The sequence below is a fragment of the Geotrypetes seraphini genome, chromosome 8 (assembly GCF_902459505.1).
Source record: "Geotrypetes seraphini chromosome 8, aGeoSer1.1, whole genome shotgun sequence".
In the NCBI taxonomy this organism is placed as follows: Eukaryota; Metazoa; Chordata; class Amphibia; order Gymnophiona; family Dermophiidae; genus Geotrypetes; species Geotrypetes seraphini.
Genome location: NC_047091.1, coordinates 155899571 through 155920960, shown reverse-complemented (window position 1 = coordinate 155920960; position 21390 = coordinate 155899571). Strand labels below are relative to the sequence as shown.

At 47.9% G+C, this 21390-nt stretch overlaps 1 protein-coding gene across 1 annotated transcript in view; it reads left to right on the top strand.

The window, feature by feature from the left end:
• Window positions 1-21390, top strand: part of LRRC43 (leucine rich repeat containing 43) — a 97127-nt gene that overhangs the window by 23914 nt on the left and 51823 nt on the right. Inside the window, exons 5-6 of the mRNA XM_033956000.1 lie at window positions 8432-8670; window positions 11708-11889. Of these exons, the coding sequence (XP_033811891.1) occupies window positions 8432-8670; window positions 11708-11889 (421 nt within the window). The remainder of the gene's footprint in view (window positions 1-8431; window positions 8671-11707; window positions 11890-21390) is intronic.

The window sequence follows — 21390 nt, the reverse complement described above, 5'->3', positions numbered from 1 at the left end:
GTCCCTCAGTTAGTATAAGCCAGCTAAGAAGCCAACCCGGGGAGGTGGGTGGGACGCAAGAATATCTGCCTGCTGTCCCTGGATAACACCTGTTACGGTAAGTAACTGTGCTTTATCCCAGGACAAGCAGGCAGCTATTCTTGACTGATGGGTGACCTCTAAGCTAACAAAAAGAGGGATGGAGGGAAGGTTGGCCATTAAGAAAACAAATTTTGTAATACAGATTGGCCGAAGTGACCATCCCTTCTGGAGAATGCATCCAGACAATAATGAGATGTAAAAGTGTGAACTGAGGACCAAGTAGCAGCTTTGCAGATTTCCTCAATAGGAGTGGAACGGAGGAAAGCTACAGATGCTGCCATTGCTCTGACTCGATGGGCCGTGACAGAACCTTCCAGTGTCAGTCCGGACTGAGCATAACAGAAAGAAATGCACGCTGCTAGCCAATTAGACAACGTGCGTTTAGAAACAGGACGTCCCAATTTGTTCGGATCAAAGGACAGAAAAAGTTGGGGAACTGATCTGTGGGGTTTCGTACGCTGCAGATAGTAAGCAAGAGCCCTTTTACAATCCAAAGTATGCAGAGCTTGTTCCCCAGAATGAGAATGAGGTTTTGGAAAAAAAACCGGTAGGACAATGGATTGGTTGAGATGAAATTCCGAGACAACCTTGGGGAGAAACTTTGGATGTGTACGCAGAACCACCTTGTCATGATGAAAGACCGTAAAGGGTGGATCTGCAACCAGTGCATGAAGCTCACTGACTCTCCTGGCAGAGGTAAGAGCAATAAGGAAAAGTACCTTCCAAGTGAGAAATTTGAAAGGAGAAGTAGCTAAAGGTTCAAATGGAGGCTTCATTAAAGCTGAAAGAACCACATTGAGATCCCAGATAACCGGAGGGGCTTTAAGAGGTGGTTTCACATTGAAAAGCCCGCGCATGAACCTGGATACCAGGGGATGAGCTGAAAGAAGTTTTCCATGGACTGGCTCATGAAAAGCTGCAATGGCACTGAGGTGTACCCTGATGGAAGAGGACTTCAGGCCAGAATCAGACAAAGAAAGAAGATAATCCAACAACGTCTCCACCGCTAGGGAAGTGGGATCAAGATGATGAAGAAGACACCAGGAAGAAAACCTCGTCCACTTTTGATGGTAACATTGTAGAGTGGCTGGTTTCCTGGAGGCATCCAGAATGGAACGAACGGGCTGAGATAAAAGAGTATCAGTCGAATTCAGCCCGAGAGATACCAAGCCATCAGGTGTAGAGACTGGAGGTTGGGATGCAGAAGGGTTCCCTGCTGTTGCGTAAGCAGCGAAGGAAACAGAGGAAGAAGAAAAGGTTCCCTGGAACTGAGTTGAAGTAGAAGGGAGAACCAATGTTGCCTGGGCCACCTCGGAGCAATCAGAATCATGGTGGCTCGTTCCCTCTTGAGCTTGAACAAGGTTCTCAACATGAGAGGCAGAGGAGGGAAGGCGTACAGGAACAGATTCGACCAGTCGAGGAGAAAAGCATCTGCTGTTAGACGGTGTGGAGAGTAAAGTCTGGAGCAGAATAGGGGCAGCTGATGATTGTGAGGAGCTGCAAAGAGGTCTATCTGAGGAGTGCCCCATTGATTGAAGATAGAGTGCAGAGTTACGGGATCGAGTGTCCACTCGTGAGGTTGGAGAATTCTGCTGAGTTTGTCTGCTAAGGAATTCTGTTTCCCTTGAATGTATATAGCTTTCAGGAAGAGATGATGATCTATGGCCCAAGTCCAGATCTTCTGGGCTTCCTGGCATAAAAGGCGAGAGCCTGTCCCACCCTGTTTGTTGATGTAGTACATCGCAACCTGATTGTCTGTGCACAACAGAAGGACCTGAGGAAAGAGAAGGTGTTGGAAGGCCTTGAGGGCGTAAAACATCGCTCTGAGTTCCAGGAAATTGATTTGATGTTTCCTCTCCTGGGCTGACCAAAGACCTTGAGTCTGGAACTCGTTCAAGTGAGCTCCCCATGCATACAGGGAGGCGTCGGTGGTGATGACTAGTTGATGAGGAGGCTGATGGAACAGAAGACCTCTGGATAGATTTGAGGATACCAACCACCATTGCAGAGACTGACGAAGAGATGATGTCACAGATATGTGTCGTGAGCAAGGGTCCGACGCTTGGGACCACTGGGTCGCAAGGGTCCATTGAGGAGTGCGCAGGTGAAGACGGGCATGAGGTGTGACATGAACTGTGGATGCCATGTGACCCAAGAGCACCATCATTTGCCTTGCTGAGATGGACGGCAGAGGAAGTACCTGGTGACATAGAGACTGAAGGGTCTGAAGACGATTGGATGGCAGGAAAGCTCTCATGAGGAGTGTATCTAGGATCGCTCCAATGAATTGAAGTCTCTGAGTGGGAATGATATGGGATTTGGGTAGATTGATCTCGAATCCCAGAAGTTGTAGAAACTGGATGGTTTGGTTGGTGGCCAGAAGGACCGCTTGGGCAGAAGTGTCTTTGATCAACCAATCGTCCAGGTAAGGAAATACATGTAGGTGGTGAGAGCGTAGAAAAGCCGCCACCACAATGAGACATTTGGTGAATACCCTTGGAGATGAGGCAAGACCGAAGGGCAGCACCTTGTACTGGTAATGACAATGATTGATCATGAATCGGAGATATGGTCTTGAGGTTACATTGATCGGTATGTGAGTGTAAGCCTCTTTGAGATCGAGGGAGCATAGCCAGTCGTTTTGATTTAGAAGGGGATAAAGGATGGCTAAAGAAAGCATCTTGAATTTTTCTTTTACTAGATGAATGTTGAGATCGCGAAGATCCAGGATGGGTCTGAGATCTCCTGTCTTTTTGGGAACTAGAAAGTAGCGGGAGTAGAATCCCTGCCCCTTTTGATCTAGAGGAACTTCCTCTATAGCGTTCAGAAGGAGGAGGGATTGGACCTCCTGAATAAGGAGGGCTGATTGAGGACTGTTCAAAGCAGACTCTTTTGGCAGGCTTTGAGGTGGGAGAGTCTGAAAGTTGAGAGAGTAGCCGTGGCGGATGATGTTGAGGACCCATTGGTCCGAAGTGATTACTTCCCACCGGCTGAGGAACAGAGAAAGTCGACCTCCTATGGGTTGAGGCAGGAGAGCAGGAATAGGGATACTGGCTATACTGCGGAGAATGAAGTCAAAAGGGCTGTGACTTTTGCTGAGGAGGTTGTTTTACAGCTTGTTGCTGTTGCTGTTGTCTGGGAGGCTGACGTTGCTGTTGTCTCTGACGCCTAGGTTGTTGAGCAGTGGTAGGCAATGGACGGGCTGTGAAACGGCGTTGATAGGCCGATTGCTGCCTGTATGGTCTTGGCGGAGGAGGCTTCTTTTTATTTTTGAGCAGGGTATCCCAGCGCGTCTCATGAGCAGAGAGCTTTTGTGTGGTTGAGTCCATGGAATCCCCAAAGAGCTCATCCCCTAGACATGGGGCATTGGCTAACCGATCTTGATGGTTAACATCAAGCTCGGATACCCGAAGCCAGGCCAAACGACGCATAGCTACTGACATTGCTGTCGCTCTGGATGTAAGTTCAAAAGTGTCATATATGGATCTCACCATAAACTTACGCAATTGGAGAAGAGACGACAAGCATGTGTGAAAAGCGGAATGCTTTCGTGAAGGAAGGTATTTCTCGAAAGAAGCCATGGTGGTAAGGAGATGCTTTAAATAAAAAGAAAAATGAAAAGCATAATTACTAGCCCTATTAGCTAACATAGCATTTTGGTAGAGCCTCTTACCAAATTTATCCATGGCCCTTCCTTCTCTGCCAGGAGGGACAGATGCATATACACTGGCTCCTGAAGTCTTTTTAAGGGTGGATTCGACAAATAAGGATTCATGTGGTAGTTGAGGTTTGTCGAACCCAGGAATGGGAATTACCTTATATAGAGAATCCAGTTTACGTGGGGCCCCTGGGACAGTTAAAGGAGTCTCTAAATTCTTATAGAAAGTTTCCCTCAGGATGTCATGAAGAGGAAGTTTCAAAAATTCCTTTGGAGGCTGATCAAAATCAAGGGCATCCAAAAAAGCTTTAGACTTTTTGGATTCAGCCTCCAAAGGAATGGACAAGGACTCACACATCTCTTTCAAAAAACTAGAAAAAGAGGAAGTGGCCTGTTTGGAGGATGGGTCAGGGACAGCCGAATCCTCCTCCTCTGAGGAACATTCGCCTTCAGAAAGAAAGGGTTCCTCTGAGTCTCCCCACAGATCAGGGTCCCTTACATGGGAAGAATGGTCCCGAGACTCAGGTGTCGACGTTTGCATGTGTCGGGTTTTGCGCATCGACTTACCCGACCTCATCGATACCGTGTCCGGAGAAGTTATCGGACGCACCGGTGCCGAAGTCTGCACCGATTGATGGTGAGCTCTCGGCTCCGGTGCAAGGACTGGCATCGATACCGATGAGGTTAGGTGAAGCGGTACCGAAACAGTGGAAGCGGTTAAAACGGGTTCCACAATCGGTACCGATACAGGTTGTTCAACAACCGGTACCGATGGCTCGGTGCGAACTGGCACCGGAAGGTTCGGTGTCATGATAGCAGGAAGGAGTCGTTCTAATTGTTCCTTCAGCTGCACCTGAAGGATGGCCGTAATGCGGTCATCGAGGGATGGCACCGGTACCGCTTTTTTCTTCTGCGGTACCTGCGGTGCCGCTCGACGCCCCGGAGATGAGGAGCCCGATGTCGAGGGACTCACCTCTATAGGGGCGGAGCGCTTCCGCTGGTGTCGAACCGGCGGCAGGATTGGGCTCACTGCACTCGAGGCCGGAAGACGTTCCAGCGGGGAAGGCTTCTTAGCCGGCTTACCTGACTGTTGGGATGCCGGTGTGGAATCACGCGGCGTCGAAGACGAGGGTGCCGACTGAATCGGTGCCGAAGCCGGAGTCGAAGGAACGGGGTCGGACATCTCGGCACCGAACAACAATCGCTGTTGAATTAAGCGATTTTTTAAAGTTCGTTTTTTCAGAGTAGCACAGCGGGTGCAAGAGGAGGCCTGATGCTCAGGACCCAAACACTGTAAACACCAGTTGTGTGGGTCCGTGAGAGATATAGGCCTAGCACACCGCTGGCACTTTTTAAAACCCGGTTGAGGGGGCATGAAAGGAAAAACGGCTTCCGCCAAATCGAAGGCCGAGGCTTCGATGGTGGCAGAAGGCCCCGCCGGGGAAAACCGAAATTGAAGAAAAAATTGGAAAGATTTTTTTTTTTTTTTTTTTTTTAACAAAATAAAAGAAAGAAAAAAGGCAAATTAGCCAAACGTTTACGCGAGCGGGAAGGCAAGTAGGAAAAAATTTTCAACAGCCGTTGAAAACGTGTCTTCTTAGCTCCGCGGAAACTAAGAAACTGAGGGACCGCGCGCCTCTGTCGGGCGGGAAGGCACTCGCGCGTGCGCGGTGCGGCCGAGCTAGAACTTTCTAAAAAGTTCTTAGAGTGCAATCACTCTAAAATTGTCCGTACCGGGGCTCCGTCGGTGCCGTCACCCATCAGTCAAGAATAGCTGCCTGCTTGTCCTGGGATAATAATGCTTAGGAGTTAATTCTATAGATGTCACCTAAAAAAAGTCAGCGCACAACACGATTCTATATACTGCCGCCAGAGTTAGGCGCGGTTTCTAGAATCACACATGGCGCCCGTCCACGCAACTTAACATTTAGGCGCAGGCATTTATGCCAATAAAAACAGAATGTAAATGCCTGTGTCTAACTTGTGTGTGGATCAGGCGTAGTCTATAGGAATGCTCTTCCCCTGACCATGCTCCCCCCTCCTCCCCTTCGAGATCCATGCACTAGAATTTATGGGCACCATTTTAGAGAGTATGCTTAGAAAGTTGTGCACATAAATTCTAATGAGTGCAAATGAGTGCCAATAATTGCTTGTTAATTGGCAATTATCAGTGCAAATTGGCTTGTTATACAATTAAGTTACGCACACAAATCGGCAAAGGCACAGATTTGCATATACAACTTTGGCCGCAGTATACAGAGTCTGGGACTTACCATGCAAAGTTGTGAACACAGGTTACAGAATACTCTCAGTTGCATGCATAACTTAACGTAATAATTAGGAGCTAATTGTCATTAACAACCAATTCTTGGCTCTAATTGGCGCTAATTGGTACTAATTAGCAATTTTGAGCGCAACTGCCCTAAGTTAAGGTTCTGTAAATTTAGTTTATTTACTTATAATCTACTTTTTCCAAAGTGGAGTACAAATCCTACACAATAAAATCAGTATTCAAACATAGAATAACATCCTATAATCAAAGAATTACAATACAAATATGAAATATAAAATATCATCATAAAAGCCAAAGAGTTACAGTACAATCATAATTATTTCTTCTCAATAACAACTGATTTACAGTAGCATAACTTCTTTCCCACTGCGATCACATTTTCAATTCACATACTTCATGTGATAGATGACGCTTTTGCACTTATGCTCTATTGTTGTATGATATATAATGGAAGTCTTCCGGTCATGAGCAGGAGAAAACTGTCATTTCTTTCTTGTTGGTATTGACAAGTTCATTTGAGTAGCAGAACATAGTTTTTGAAGCAGAGTATACAAGGAAATACACACTCAGCGTTAGGCGTGATTTAGGCACTCTTTATAGAATCAGGGCCTATATGTCTAGTAGTGCTATAGAAATGATAAGCAGTAGCACAGGTACAAAATCCTTTATCTGAAATCCTTGGGACCAGGCATATTTCGTTTTTTGGAATTTTTCAGATGTTGGAACGATAATGGCTCTCCTTTCCACAGCCGCGCTAGCATTTTTAGTGCCAGCTGCGGCAGTAAGAACTAGAATTTCTATGAGTGTCAGAGTTCTTACCATCATGGCCAGCGCTAAAAACGCTAGCGATGCTATGTATAGGAGGGGAAATGTTAAGTCAGAGGTGTAGCGGGGGTGAGCGACACCTGGGGCAGTGGCGCCCCTCTCCCCCATCTTCCTTACACGCCCCTTCTCCGTTCCTTTTTATCTTCAGTGTCAGCAGCCATGAACTTTCTCGCATCGGCTTCAGCGCTCTCTGAAGTCACTTCCTAGGTGCAGGTCCTGGACATGACATCAGAGAAAGCGCCAAAGCCGACGCGAGCAAATTCATGGCTGCTTGCGCCAAAGTAAAAAAGATAGGGGGGGGAAGGGGTGCATGTGCAACAGGGGTAGGAGTGGGAAGGGGGCAGAGAGCAAAAGGGGTGCCAGTGCCCTGAGTAAGACCACCCCCTTCCCGCACCCCCCTTACTATGCCACTGTGTTAAGTCAAAAAAGACAGACCATAAGACTATAAAATGGTTCATAGACAACAGCGCGAAAGACAAAGGTGCGCCCGGACAATTGAGCGCAGCGCGGAGGTGCGCGCCACTCAAAATTACTGTTTTTAGGGGCTCCGACGGGGGGGTTTGTTGGGGAACCTCCCCACTTTACTTAATAGACATCGCACCGCATTGGGGGGTGTTGTGGGGGGTTTGGGGGGTTGTAATCCTCCACATTTTACTGTAAACTTAACTTTTTCCCTAAAAACAGGGAAAAAGTGAAGTTTTCAGTAAAATGTGGGGGGTTACAACCCCCCAAACCCCCCACAACACCCCCCAATGCGGTGCGATGTCTATTAAGTAAAGTGGGGGATTCCCCCCCACACCCCCCCCGGAGCCCTAAAAACAGTAATTTTGAGCGGCGCGCACCTCCACGCTGCACTCAATTGTCTGAGCGCGCCTTTGTCCCAGCGCGCTTTTGACCTGACACCCTATAAAATTGCCACCCTGAGTGGAATCTGCAGCTCTCTTTGCCATTTTTTCCAGCGCTGCAACACGAATTGTGCAGAGAGCAGAGAAACACATGCACCTACGTTGGTTTCAGCATTTGTCATGTCGGGGGAAATTGACTACTTCTGGTTCGCATCAAATTTCGGTTTTCAGAGCTTTTTGTTTTTCAGAATTTTGGAAAAAGGATCTGAAGCACTATTTATAGTAGTAGTAAGTGTGCTATTTCAAAATGCCCAATAAAAATTGCACACTGACAGTTCTTTACTGTAGTTTCAAGACTTCATGTTTTGGCTTTGACTGCAGTGGCTCTTTGCTACCGGGGCACTAGGCAATAGCCTAAGCTGCGAATACACGAGTAAAACCAGCTCTGATGAACTTCAGAAAATTCCATCCAAAATATAACAATTATTCAGGAAACAACAACTGAGAATCTTATTTTCTTCTCTTTTATTGTAAAAACTGCAGATTATTGGCAATTTTTTAATCTACAAAATTTCCACTAGGGCTCATTGGAATGGCACACTTTTTTCATAGCCATTATACAGCAAATTCTGCAAACTACACATATATCTAGCTTTTCACACATTTTGTCTAGATAAATTACCCTTAAAATTTAACATCTATTTACCTATTTTACAACCTTCTATTCAGGCCGAGTCTTATCTCTCTTGATCTGAGCTTCAATAATTTCACAGATCTGGTTGGATTAGTCCTCAGGCTTTCTGACCTCCTGCAGCTCAGGTCACTGGTGCTGCTGGGAAATCCTCTGGCTTTATTCGCTGGCTATCGTGGCTTCATTATAGATGCCCTGCCTCAGCTCTGCGCACTGGATGATATCAGGATATCACCTGATGAGAAGTATCAGTACAAGGGAATGGCAAAATTGAAAGGTGAATGTTTTTTTTTTTACATCACTCTATTACCTGTTTCTTGATAGTGAGCACTAGCTCTCTCCCTGTGTTGTCTGATTTACCTGCCCTGTAATTTGTACCTCCTTTGCTTTAGCCTAGTGTTCTTCAACCTTTTCACACCTATGGACCGACAGAAATAAAAGAATTATTTTGTGGACCGGCATCGGTCCGCGGACCTGCAGTTGAAGAACACTGGGCTAAGTCGAGGGCAAGACCCCGCCCATCTCTACCCAATCTCCACCCCAGACCCCGCCCCAATAAAAGTATTAATTGTAACACTATTTTTTCCATTCATTTTTCATAGATACACACCATATAATCTTATTAACAACACATAATGGTTAACCACAAAATTAAACTACACAAAGCACACTGACAGCTGATGTAAATTCTCAAAATTGACATAATTCAAATACAAAATTCAAAAATAAAATCATTCCCCGTACCTTTGTTGTCTCCCTCCCTCCATGCTATGCCTTACCTTCTGGCCTGCTCCCGCCTGGCCATTTTATGCCGCCCCTGGTGTTATCTTCAGGCCGGCTCCCTCTTCCTCACTGATGCAGTGCACAAAGCTGCGGGCAGCGGCTCCTTGCGCGTCCTACGCCTCATCTGGAAACCTTGTGACGTCAGAGAGAAGGCTTCTGGTTCAGGCACAGGACGTGCATAGGAGCCACTGCCTGTGGCTTTGTGCACTGAATCAGTGAGGAAGAGGAAGCTGGCTCAAAGATAACGCCGCATTGATCGCACCATGGACCGGTGGTTGAAGAATACTGTTTTGGGCCTGATGCATAGGCCGGCCCTGTGGACTAGCAGGAAATTTCTGTGGACCTGCACCGGTCCACGGACCAGTGGTTGAAGAACACTGCTTTAGCCAATCTCCCTGGTACCGCTTGGCTTTTGGAATCAATACACTGTAACATGTCTCTTCACTCCTGACCTTGAAACATGCTTCACTCTATCCTGTTTCCCCGCATCCCCTGTGTCATCTCACCATGCCCTGGCCAACACTGCCTCCCCATATCCAGTCCCCCCTCTACTTCCTGCCCCCAGAAGGCTGTAGACACTGCCTCCCCAGTATCCAGTATCCATGCTGCTTCCCCAGTATCCACACTGCCCTTTCTACTGCTCTGTTCCCTTTTTCTATGCTCGGGAGTAGAGAATGACACGGGGGCAAATTTCTCCCCGTCCCCACAAGTTTTGTTGCTGTCCCTGTCCCATTCCTAAAAGCTCTGCCTTAACCGCACAAGCCTTGAACACTTATGATTTTAACGTGTTTGAGGCTTGTGCAGATGAGGACAGAGCTTGCAGGAATAGGGCAGGGACAGGAAAAGAACTCTCCGGGATGGGACAGGATGGGAAAATTAGTTCCCATGTCATTCTCTACTTGGGAGGAGGCCCAGCAGTTTCTGTCTCCATCTGTGGGGCTTCCAGCTCAATCAGAACCAGGGCTTAGATCCTGTACCATAACCTTTTAATAGTACTTATTTGAGGAATTTTTTCCCCTTGATTTCTATCCTCTCTCATCTATACCAGCAAGGACAGTCCAAAGCCAGGGGCCATGTGCCATGTGCCAGAATTGTCCAATCATCATGGAAACTGCAAATGCTGCCTCCCTAGTATCCAATTCCTGCACTGTCTCCCCAGTATCCAGTTTCCACACTGCCTCCCCATATCCAGTCCCCCCTCTACTTCCTGCCCCCAGAAGGCTGTAGACACTGCCTCCCCAGTATCCAGTATCCATGCTGCTTCCCCAGTATCCACACTGCTTTTCCCAGTACCCACGTAGCTTCTCCGAAATCCAGTCCCCACGCTGCTTCCCCAGTATCTAATCCCCACTTGATCTACCAAGTTGAAGATGTGAGTAACATGAGCCACAGGGCCGAACACGACACTACTACAGAGCTGCCAGATTTGACCCTCTGTTCACGATTCCTTAACATATACTGTGGAACTGTGGGCCTTTTATTTCAGGTGTAATGAATGAAGAATACTTAATGCAGTACAACCAATTAAATAATATGATTTCCTACAAACCACCATTATCTAACATAAGAAGAAGAATGTCTCTTTTCCTGTCGACTACGTACAGATCTTCTCCTAGCATTTATATAGGGTTACCATATTGCTCCAGAAAAAGGAGGACGGATTGAGACATCTGGGTTTTACTTCCGTTGCTTTCAGTGGAAGTAAAACCTAAATATTTCAATCCGTTCTTTTTCTAGAGTCAAATGGCATCCTTACATTTATAGGCTTTGATTTCTCAGTTCACAATAAAAAAGCCCAGCAGGGGCACAGCAAAATACCCAATATTGGGTGAGCAGATATCACCCTCTCCTGCCTGGGTGATTCAACTTCTGCCCCCGGCACTCCGGTGTCTCAGGCTGCCCGTCTCCCACCCAGGTGATTCCCCCTCTCCTCCAGCACTCTGATGTCTCAAGACCGCCACTGCATACCTTTTAGAGAGCCCATCCTTGCTGGCAGATTTATGTTGCTCGTGCCAGCCCCACAGCTTTTCCTCTGACGTACTCCACCTATGCGGAACAGAAAGTTGTGTCAGAAGGAAGGCTGTGGGGCCGGCGTGAGCAGCGTGTATCAGTCACGCTGCTCACTGCCAGCAAAGATCTTCTCTCTAAAAAGTATGTGGCAGGAGAGATTTAGGGAGTTTTTAGGTGGTGTGGCTTAGGGATCCCTACCACTTACATGTAGATGAACTGCTACTGGGTGGGCCTGAGGCCAAAGCGGGTGGTCCTGGGCCCATTCCAGCCTACGCCACTGCTGCTTGTGCATGCCTTTTGCAGACTGTGAGAGTTCAGACCCCAGGAGGCTACAGTTTGGGGAGATGCTCAGTGAACTAAAAAATTCTGGGTGACTCAGGACATAACTCGGTACATAAGCTCAGCCTTTGCAAACGCTTTCTGTCAGTGCCAATTTCTCTGCGCAGCTCTGTAGTAGAAAACAGCCTCCGCAGCTCAGTGATTTGTTTGTGGGATGTTTTTGGGTTTTTTTAATGTTTCAGATATCGTTATGAATAAAGCCAATGCCGTTGTGAACATCAGGAAAATCTGTGGACTCCAAAATCTCAGCCATTCCAAGGAGAATGAAAATGCCTCAGAGTTTCCCATCGTCACTATTAACTATTACCTTACCTATAGATTTATCACCAACGAACCAAGTGATAAGGTTGACGACCCTGTGCAGGTACATTTTTGAGGATATTTTTTTTATGCTTGGTCAGTAACAGTTCCTTAGCTCTTCCTGTGAAATTGCAACTGGTTGGTGATTCCACCTTAAAGATCTCTTGCTTATTACCTTTAAATCTCTCACTGTAGCTATGCACTTTTCTGTTATTGTCCTAAAATGCAATAAAATTCCAGGGCCCTGATTCTGTGTAGCTTAGGGGTCCTTTTATTAAGGTATATAATGGATGTCTTAGCATTTGGCGTGCGCTAAATCGGTTAGCACATCTTAATATAAGGATCCCTTATCCCCTCTTCTACAAAGCCGCATGGTAACGGCCCCGAAGCCCATATAGATTTAAAGGGCTTCGGGGCTGTTGCCGCGAGGCAGCCACTAGCGTAGCTTTGTAGAAGAGGGGGTTAGTTTCCTCACCACACATTTCTTTTGTTTCCTGATCTTTTTAGCTCTTTCTGCACAACCTCTTTCATCTCCTTCCATCTATCCTGATCATACTTACCTTCCTTAAGACCAGAATTGCCCTTCAAGGTTGAGACCACAGTGCTTTGGGCTTCATCAGGTTTAACATTCACTGGCTGTTCATAAACCTATTGATTTAAAGGTATTGTATGAAATTATAAACACCTTTGCAGTACACTCCGATGTTTTGCTAATAGAGGACTTCCCTTCTGTAGAAAATTTAAATCCCCTTTATACTACTAATCCCCTTCAGGAAAGCGCTGTTCATTGTTTTCACAAATTATTAGCTTTGTAAATATACACACACCAGAGAGTTTAACATAAGAGTTTTTGTAAGTAACTAAAATCATAAATGTTGCCCCGGGAGGAAGTGACGTCATCGCCGCGGATGGGAGCTTGATCTGAGAGCTCCGTTCGGGCCCGGCGTTCTAACTATTTATTGCTGTGTAAAAAGCGCAATTTTTCTGCCCCCGGGTGCTGGTGAGGTGTGCGAAGGTTTGGTGAACCCCATGGCAACGCGCAAAAAAGTGCCCGGCGATAAACCCGGCCAGCGCACGATGGAGCAGGCGCTGGGTTGGGCTGCACGTGGTGGGGCAGGCCCGGAGACCAGCAGTGGGGAGGCGGCGAGATTGAGTGGCGCCATCGCGGCGGTGGCCGATATGGTGGCAGAACCCATGCAGGAGGATGCCCCACCGGAACCGCTTACGAAAGCGGATATGCAACGCTGGATCATGGAAGTAAAATCTGAAATCTCGGCTGTGGCTGTTCAAGTCCGGGAAGCGGTGCAAGAGCTGCGCACTGACCTGGTGGAGGTGGGCACGAGGGTGGAAGTGGTGGAGATGCGGCTGGATAGTTGCGAGGACAATGTGATTGGTGTGCAAAGATCCCTGGAATCTGCATCTGCTGATTACCAACTCCTCCTGGATAAGGTCGAGGACCTGGAGAACCGCACCCGGCGTAATAACTTGAGGGTGCGGGGCCTACCGGATCTGCCGGAGTATAAAGATGTTCGGGCTACTACTATTAAGCTGCTCCGTTGGCTTCTACAGGACGACTCTCTGGAGCCGGGTCTGGAGCGGGCACATCGAGCTCTGGGACCCCGGACCTCGGATTTACCTAAAGACATTGTGATCTGCCTTCAGAGCTTTGTGCTTAAAGAACAGATCTTCCGCAGAGCCCGGGAGCTGGGCACAGTCACCTGGGAGGGGCATCGATTGGAGTTCTATCAGGACTTGGCTGCGGGCACGCTTCAGAAACGCAGGGCATTCAGGGAAGTGACTAAAGCTCTGCAGCGCAGCAATTTGCGCTACCGCTGGACTTACCCCTTTGGGGTGGTTATTACTATCAACGGAGTACACACCAAAGTTACCACTGTGCGGGAGGCCCGAGGCTTGCTGCAACAAGCGGGTATTGAAGTACCGGAGGAGGTTGTTCCTCCGGGAGGAGCGGCGCCCAACCGAGCGGGGAATCCCGCCTCCTCCCGATGGCAGCGTGTGGAGAGTGGATCCAGGAGCGGGAGGGGAGGCCGGGGGGGCGGACCCTCCCTTCGAACTACTGCTTCTACCTCGAGTGGCCCCCCTGAAAATTGACTGGTTGTGTTTGTTTCATTACTATTTTCCTTCTTCCCCTCAGAGTGGGAGAAGTGTTTTTGGTCACTCTCCCTGAGGATGAATGTTTGGGTTTAGGGTCTTGGGGGAGGGTTGTGTGGGGGATGTTCATGGACTGTTCTTGGGATGTGGTGGGAGGGGGAAGTGGGGGAATTTTTCTGTGATGGGTGGGGGTATAGTGTTGGGTGGGGAAGGGGGGATTGAGTATTATTGTGTGGAGGGCTGCTGGTTGGGAGAGTTGGCTATGGGGATTGTTGTGGGGGATGTTTTGATAGTTAGTACTTGGATGTGGGGACTGAGAAATGGGTCGTGGGGATGGTTCACTTTCTTGCAAGTTGGTGGGAGATCTGTGGACTCTCACTTTGGGAGAGGGAGAGGGAGGGGTGGGAGGGAGGGGGGAGAGGGGGGTATGGGGACGAATATGGAGAGGTTGGGTCTGCATCGTCCTTTGCTTCACTTAGACTATGGAGGGGTTTAGGTTGGTTTCTTATAATATTAGGGGTCTTAATTCCCCCAATAAGAGACGGGCTTTCTATAGAGAGCTGCTTCGTTTGAAGGCTGATGTTTGCTTTGTCCAGGAGACTCATCTGCTTCAGTCCCATGAATCCTTGGTCAAGGACACTAGGTTTCCTCTGGCCTTTTGGGCTTCCCGAGTAGGTACTTCCAAGAGGGGAGGGGTGGGCATTCTTATTCGTAAGGGGGTTCGCTGTGAGGTACATAGGGTGGTGCGGGATCCCCAGGGTAGATATATCATGCTGGAGGCTCTGATTGAGGGGGTCTTGTACTCCCTGGTTAATATCTATGCCCCTAACGAGGGTCAGGGGACCTATTTCCAAGAATTGGTGCCTCGAATCCTCCGGTTCAAGGGGGGTGCCCTGGTTTTGGGTGGGGATTTCAATCTTACCGTGACCCCTCATTTGGATAACTCTGGGCGGGCGGACCGGTATGGGAGAAAGGATCATAAATTGTTGCGTAAGGCTTTGTCTACCCTTAATTTGGTGGATGGTTGGCGGTGGTTACATCCCACGGTTAGGGACTATACTTATTTTTCGGGGATACACTCCTCTTATTCTAGAATTGATTATGTATTCATAGAGCGGGGATTGCTTCGTCGGGTGGAGTCCGCGGGGATTGAATCCGTCACGTGGTCGGATCATGCACCGGTTTGGGTGAGGCTCTTGGGGGAGGGGGGTGGGTCGGGACAGAAATTTTGGTGTTTCAATGATAGCCTTCTTGATGACCCGGAGGTGGGAGCGCAGATAGAGGGGTGGCTGCAGGAATATTTGGATGTGAATGAGGAGTGTGGAGCATCGTTGGAAGCGGTTTGGGAGGGATTAAAGGCTACTCTTCGAGGCAGATTGATTGCTTTGGCTTCAGCCAGGCAGCGTAAACGGCGGGCAGACGCGGCGGAACTGCTGATTCTGATAGGTCGGTTGGAGCACTTACACAAGCGCAACCCTTGGGATGCTGAGTTACGTGGGAGGTTGTTTCAGGGGCGCCGCGACCTCCAGGCTTTAGACTTGGAGTGCCTGCATCTTAATTTGCAGCTTCTCCAACAGAGATATTTTGAGTTTTCTAATAAAGCTAGTCGGCTGGTTGCCCACCGTCTGAAGGTGCGACAGACGCGTAATCAGATTCTCTCGATCAGGGCGGCCTCTGGGGAGCTATTGCAGAAAGAGGATGCTATTCGGGCTCGTTTCGCGGAGTTTTACTCCCATCTTTATACTCCAGAGGCTCCCGGGGCCTCGCAGGATCTGGACGCCTATTTAAATTCGGCGGCACTGCCCAAGATTGCTGGTGAAGATGTGGTACGGTTGGACTGTCCTCTCACGCTGATTGAGGCTCGTGGAGCGCTGCGCTCGATGAAACTGGGTAAATCGCCCGGGATGGATGGATTCACTGTTCGGTACTATAAACGCTTTCAGGATCTTTTGCTGCCTCCTTTGTTACGCTTTCTTAATTCTCTGCAAGAGGATAGTGTTCTCCCCTACTTCATGCGCTTTGCGGGGTTACGGTGCTGGCTAAAGAGGGAAAGGACCCCCTTCAATGTGCTTCCTATAGGCCGATCTCGCTGCTGGGGGTTGACACTAAGATCTTCACGCGAATTTTGGCGGATAGACTAATGAGTTGGGTTCCCCGGTTGATCCATCCTGATCAGTCGGGGTTTGTAGTGGGAAGACAGGTGGGCGATAACACTCGTCGGGTCTATAACTTGTTTGAACGGGCCAGGAGGGGTGCACGGGATACGGTGTTTCTATCTGTCGATGCTGAGAAGGCTTTCGATAGGGTCTCCTGGCCTTTTTTGTTTCGGGTCTTAGATTCTGTGGGTTTGGGTCCTCTATACTTGCCCTCTTAGTTGTGTTAAGGTTAATGGGGGGTATTCGGAGACTTTTTCATTAGCCCGGGGAACCCGGCAGGGATGTCCTCTCTCCCCGCTTCTTTTTGCCCTGACGGTAGAGCCCTTGGCTCAGCGGGTGCGGATGAACCGGGATATCAAAGGGGTTATGGTGCCGGGAGGGGATTATAAGTTGACCCTGTTCGCGGATGACCTTCTGTTTACGGTGGAGGAGCCTGAGAGTTCTCTGCCTGCAATATTGCGGGAGTTGGAAGATTTCGGTCAGGTGTCGGGGTTTCGTGTTAACGTAGGTAAATCGGAGCTTCTCAATATTAACTTGACTGGAGAGCGAGTGTCTTATCTCAGAGACCGATTTCCGTTTCGGTGGGTCCAGCATTCTCTACGTTATCTGGGGGTTTATTTTGGACCGCCGGGAGTGGCACTTTATGATCTTAATTTCCCTCCGCTCTTTCGGCGTATTCGCCAGGATTTGCTTGGCTGGAAAGATCAGTACTTTTCTTGGTTGGGCAGGGTGGCTTTGTGAAGATGATGATCTTACCCCGTCTCTTGTTCTTGTTTCAGGTGTTGCCGCTATGGGTGAGCAGGAGGGGGTTGGAGGGGGTTCAAAGGCATCTTTTTGATTTTATATGGGCGGGCAGGAGACCCAGGGTAAGCAGGAAAGTCTTATATTTGGGGCGGAGTGATGGGGGACTGGGGGTACCCAACGTGGTGAAATACTACCAGGCTGCTCAGTTGCGTGCCCTTCTAGAGTGGCAGACGCAAGTACCGAAACCATGGGTGGAGATAGAGCAAAGTTTAAATGATGGAGTGCCCTTGATGCATCGGCCATGGCTGCCGGGCAGGGTGCGACTAGGGGGTGAGTTGCCTTCAATTGGAACTTCTCTGAGGGTTTGGAATCAAACCAGAGGGGGCTTATTGCAGGGCAGGCGCCATTCCTGGTATACCCCGTTGAGACATAATACAGATTTTTTACCAGGCATGGAAGGGGGAGTATTTGCTGTTTGGGAGGCTACTGGTTTGGTATGTGTGGGACAACTATGGGATTCGATTTTGGGCCATATTCGACCCTTTTCAGAGCTCCGGGGTAGGTTTGGCTGGGGGGTCCGGGATTTGTTTCCTTACCTCCAAGTTATTCACTATATTCAGACTTCGGGTCTCCTGGGGGATTTGAGGGGGGGCAAGACCCCCTTCGAGTTGTTGTTGGGTCCAGTACTCCGGAAGGGAGTTCTGGCTGTTATCTATAGGTGTCTTAATCATAGGGAGGCCCCACATCCCTACATGAGGGCTTGGGAAGGTGATTCGGGGGCTCCTATTTCGTGGGACACTTGGGGGAATATCTGGACAGAAGTTTCCTCGGCAGGTATATCTGCTTTGCTGATTGAGAATGGTTATAAAGTCCTCTTTCGCTGGTACTATACTCCTCAGGCTGTGGCACGTTGGCAGGGGGGTGCAAGTGCACTGTGTTGGCGGGGTTGTGGGGTGGTGGGCACCTACCTTCATATGTGAGGGCAGTGTGGGCGGGTGCGTGGGTTCTGGAAGGAGGTTTTTTCTAGGGTGTCCCAGATCCTTGATATCCAGATCCCGGAGAGTTGGTGACATGCCCTATTGTATTGGCATCAATTAGATCTGGCCTGGGGAGATTCTATGTTTTGTAAGCTGGCATTCACTGCTGCCAGGTTGGCTTTGGCCTCCTTGTGGAATCAAGCGCTCTCTCCCACCTGGGATATGGTGGAGCAGCGCTTGCTTTCATGGCAACTTCTTTACCATTTAACGGCTTTGCGGCATGGCAAACAACATGGCTATGCTCGCATTTGGCGTAGATTTCGGGCTTCTGTGGAGGTTGGAGGTAGGGGCGGACCGGGGATTTGAGCTACATTTGGGGCTGAACTGGGTAGGCGGGGTTGTGGGGGATTTCATATTCCTATTCCTCTTCTATTTTCTGCTGTGTATGGGCTTTGATGGTTCTCAACCTTTTTAAATAATGTGGGTATTGTGTTTTGTCCCTGGGGGGAGGGTGGGGTGGGGGTGGGTGGGGGCTATTGTGGTGTGTTGTTGCTTGATCATAGGGATTGCACATGTTATTTGGTTTGCAGTTCTTTGAGTGTTTTCCAGAATGTTGCACATTGTGCCTTGTTGTATTTATTGCTGCTGCATCTACTATGTATACTTTATGTTGTGTGTATATCTCAATAAAAGCTTTATTTAAAAAAAAAATAAAAAAAAATGTTGCCCCTGTTATTGAATTAAAAGGAACAGAGATTTTCAAAAGACAGCTTTTCAAAGACTAGGGGACACTTGATGAAGTTATAGGGAAATACTTTTAAAACCAATAGGAGAAAAAAAAATTTAACTCAGAGAATAGTTAAGCTCTGGAACTCATTGCCAGAGATTGTGGTAAGAGCGGATAGTGTAGCTGGTTTTAAGAAAGTTTTGGAAAAGTTCCTGGAGGAAAAGTCCATAGTCTGTTATTGAGAAAGACATGGATGAAGCCACTGCTTGCCCTGAATGGGTAGCATGGAATATTGCTACACCTTGGGTTTTGGCCAGGTACTAGTGACCTGGATTGGCCACCGTGAGAATGGGCTACTAGGCTTGATGGACCATTGGTCTGACCCAGTAAGGCTATTCTTATGTGAGCCAAGTATAGGACATGGAATGAGGCATTATGACATCACAATCTCAGCTCTGGAATGTTGCTCTCATTGGGGTTCCGGAATCTTGCTATTCTTTTAGATGCTGGAATGTTGCTACTCCTTGGGTTTTGGCCAGGTACTAGTTACCTGGATTGACCACCATAAGAACAGGCTACTGGGCTTGATGGACCATTGGTCTGACCCAGACACTTAAGACTTAGACACTTAAGAACATAAGCAATGCCTCCGCTGGGTCAGACCTGAGATCCATCGCACCCAGCAGCCCGCTCACGCAGCAACCCAACAGGTCCAGGACCTGTGCAGTAATCCTCTATCTATACCCTTCTATCCCCTTTTCCAGCAGGAAATTGTCCAATCCTTTCTTAAACCCCAGTACCGTACTCTGCCCTATTACGTCCTCTGGAAGCGCATTCCAGGTGTCCACTACACTTTGGGTAAAGAAGAACTTCCTAACATTTGTTTTGAATCTGTCCCCTTTCAACTTTTCCGAATGCCCTCTTGTTCTTTTATTTTTTGAAAGTTTGAAGAATATGTCCCTCTCTACTCTCTCTATGCCCTTCATGATCTTGTAAGTCTCTATCATATCCCCTCTAAGTCTTCTCTTCTCCAGGGAAAAGAGACCCAGTTTCTCCAATCTCTCAGCGTATGAAAGGTTTTCCATCCCTTATATCAGATGTGTCACTCTCCTCTGAACCCTCTCGAGTATCGCCATATCCCTCTTAAGGTACGGTGATCAATATTGGACACAGTACTCCAGATGCGGACGTACCATCGCCCGATACAACGGCAGCATAACTTCTTTCGTTCTGGTAGTAATACCCTTCTTGATTATACCTAACATTCTATTCGCTCTCTTAGCGGCCGCTGCGCACTGTGCCGTCGGCTTCATTGTCATGTCCACCATTACCCCCAAGTCCTTTTCTTGGGTACTCTCATTTAATAACATCCCTCCCATCATATAGTTGTACTTCAGGTTTCTGCTTCCCACATGCAATACTTTACATTTCTCAACATTGAACTTCATCTGCCATCTCGTCGTCCATTCCCCTAGTTTGTTCAAGTCCCTTTGCAATTTTTCGCAGTTCTCCTTAGTCCGAGCTCCACTAGTTTATTGTCGTCCGCAAATTTTATTATCTCACACTTTGTCCCTGTTTCTAGATCATTTATGAATATATTAAATAGCAGCGGCCCGAGCACCGAGCCCTGTGGAACACCACTCATGACCTCCTCCAGTCCAAGTAGTGGCTCTTCACCCCTACCCTCTGTTTCCTACCTGCCAACCAGTTTCTGATCCATCTATGTACGTCTCCGTCCACCCCATGGTTCTTCAGTTTCTGGAGTAGACGTTCATGAGGCACCTTGTCAAAGGCTTTTTGGAAATCTAGATATATGATGTCTATGGGGTCTCCTCTGTCAATCCGTTTGTTAATTCCTTCGAAGAAGTGCAATAAGTTAGTTAGGCATAATCTCCCCCTGCAGAAACCATGTTGGCTGGTTATCAGAAGTTCGTTTCTTTCAAAATGTTCATCAATGTTTTCTTTTATCAGTGCTTCTGACATTTTCCCCGGAACCGAGGTCAGGCTCATCGGTCTGTAGTTTCCCGGGTCACCTCTTGATCCCTTTTTAAAGATGGGCGTAACATTGATTATCTTCCAATCCTCTGGGATCACGCCTGTTTTCAGGGATAGGTTGCAAATTTGCTGCAGTAGTTCCGCTATCTCCTTCTTTAGTTCCTTCAGAACCCTTGGATGGTTCCATCTGGACCCGAAGATTTGTCAGTTTTTAGTTTTTCTATCTGCCTGCGCACATCTTCAAGGCTCATTTCCATGGATGTTAATTTTTCTGCTTGATTTCCATTGAATAATTGCTCAGGTTCCAGTATGTTGGTTGTGTCTTCGTTTGTAAATACAAACGAAAAGAACATGTTAAGTCTTTCCACAACCTCTTTCTCCTTCTTCACCACTCCCTTTCTGTCACCGTCGTCCAGCGGTCCCACCCCCTCCCTAGCCGGCTGCTTCCCTTTAACATATCTAAAGAACAGTTTGAAATTTCGTGCTTCCCTGGCTAGCCTCTCTTCATACTCTCTTTTGGCTTTTCGAACCACACGGTGACATTCTTTTTGTGCTCTTTCCAATTCCCCTCGGTTTTGTCCTTTTTCCATTTTCTGAATGAATTTTTCTTATTGCCTATCGCTTCCTTCCTATATTAGTTATCCATGCCGGGTCTTTTGTTCGACTCGTTTTGCAACCCTTTCTGAATCTGGGGATATACAGATTTTGCGCCTCACTCACCATGTCCTTGAAAAAAGACCAGGCATGTTCTACCGTTTGCCATTTTTTGGAAATGTTCCTAAGTTTCTTCCTTACCATTCCCCTCATTGCTTCCGTAGTTTCCTTTCCTGAAGTTAAAAGTTGTCGCTATGGTTCTC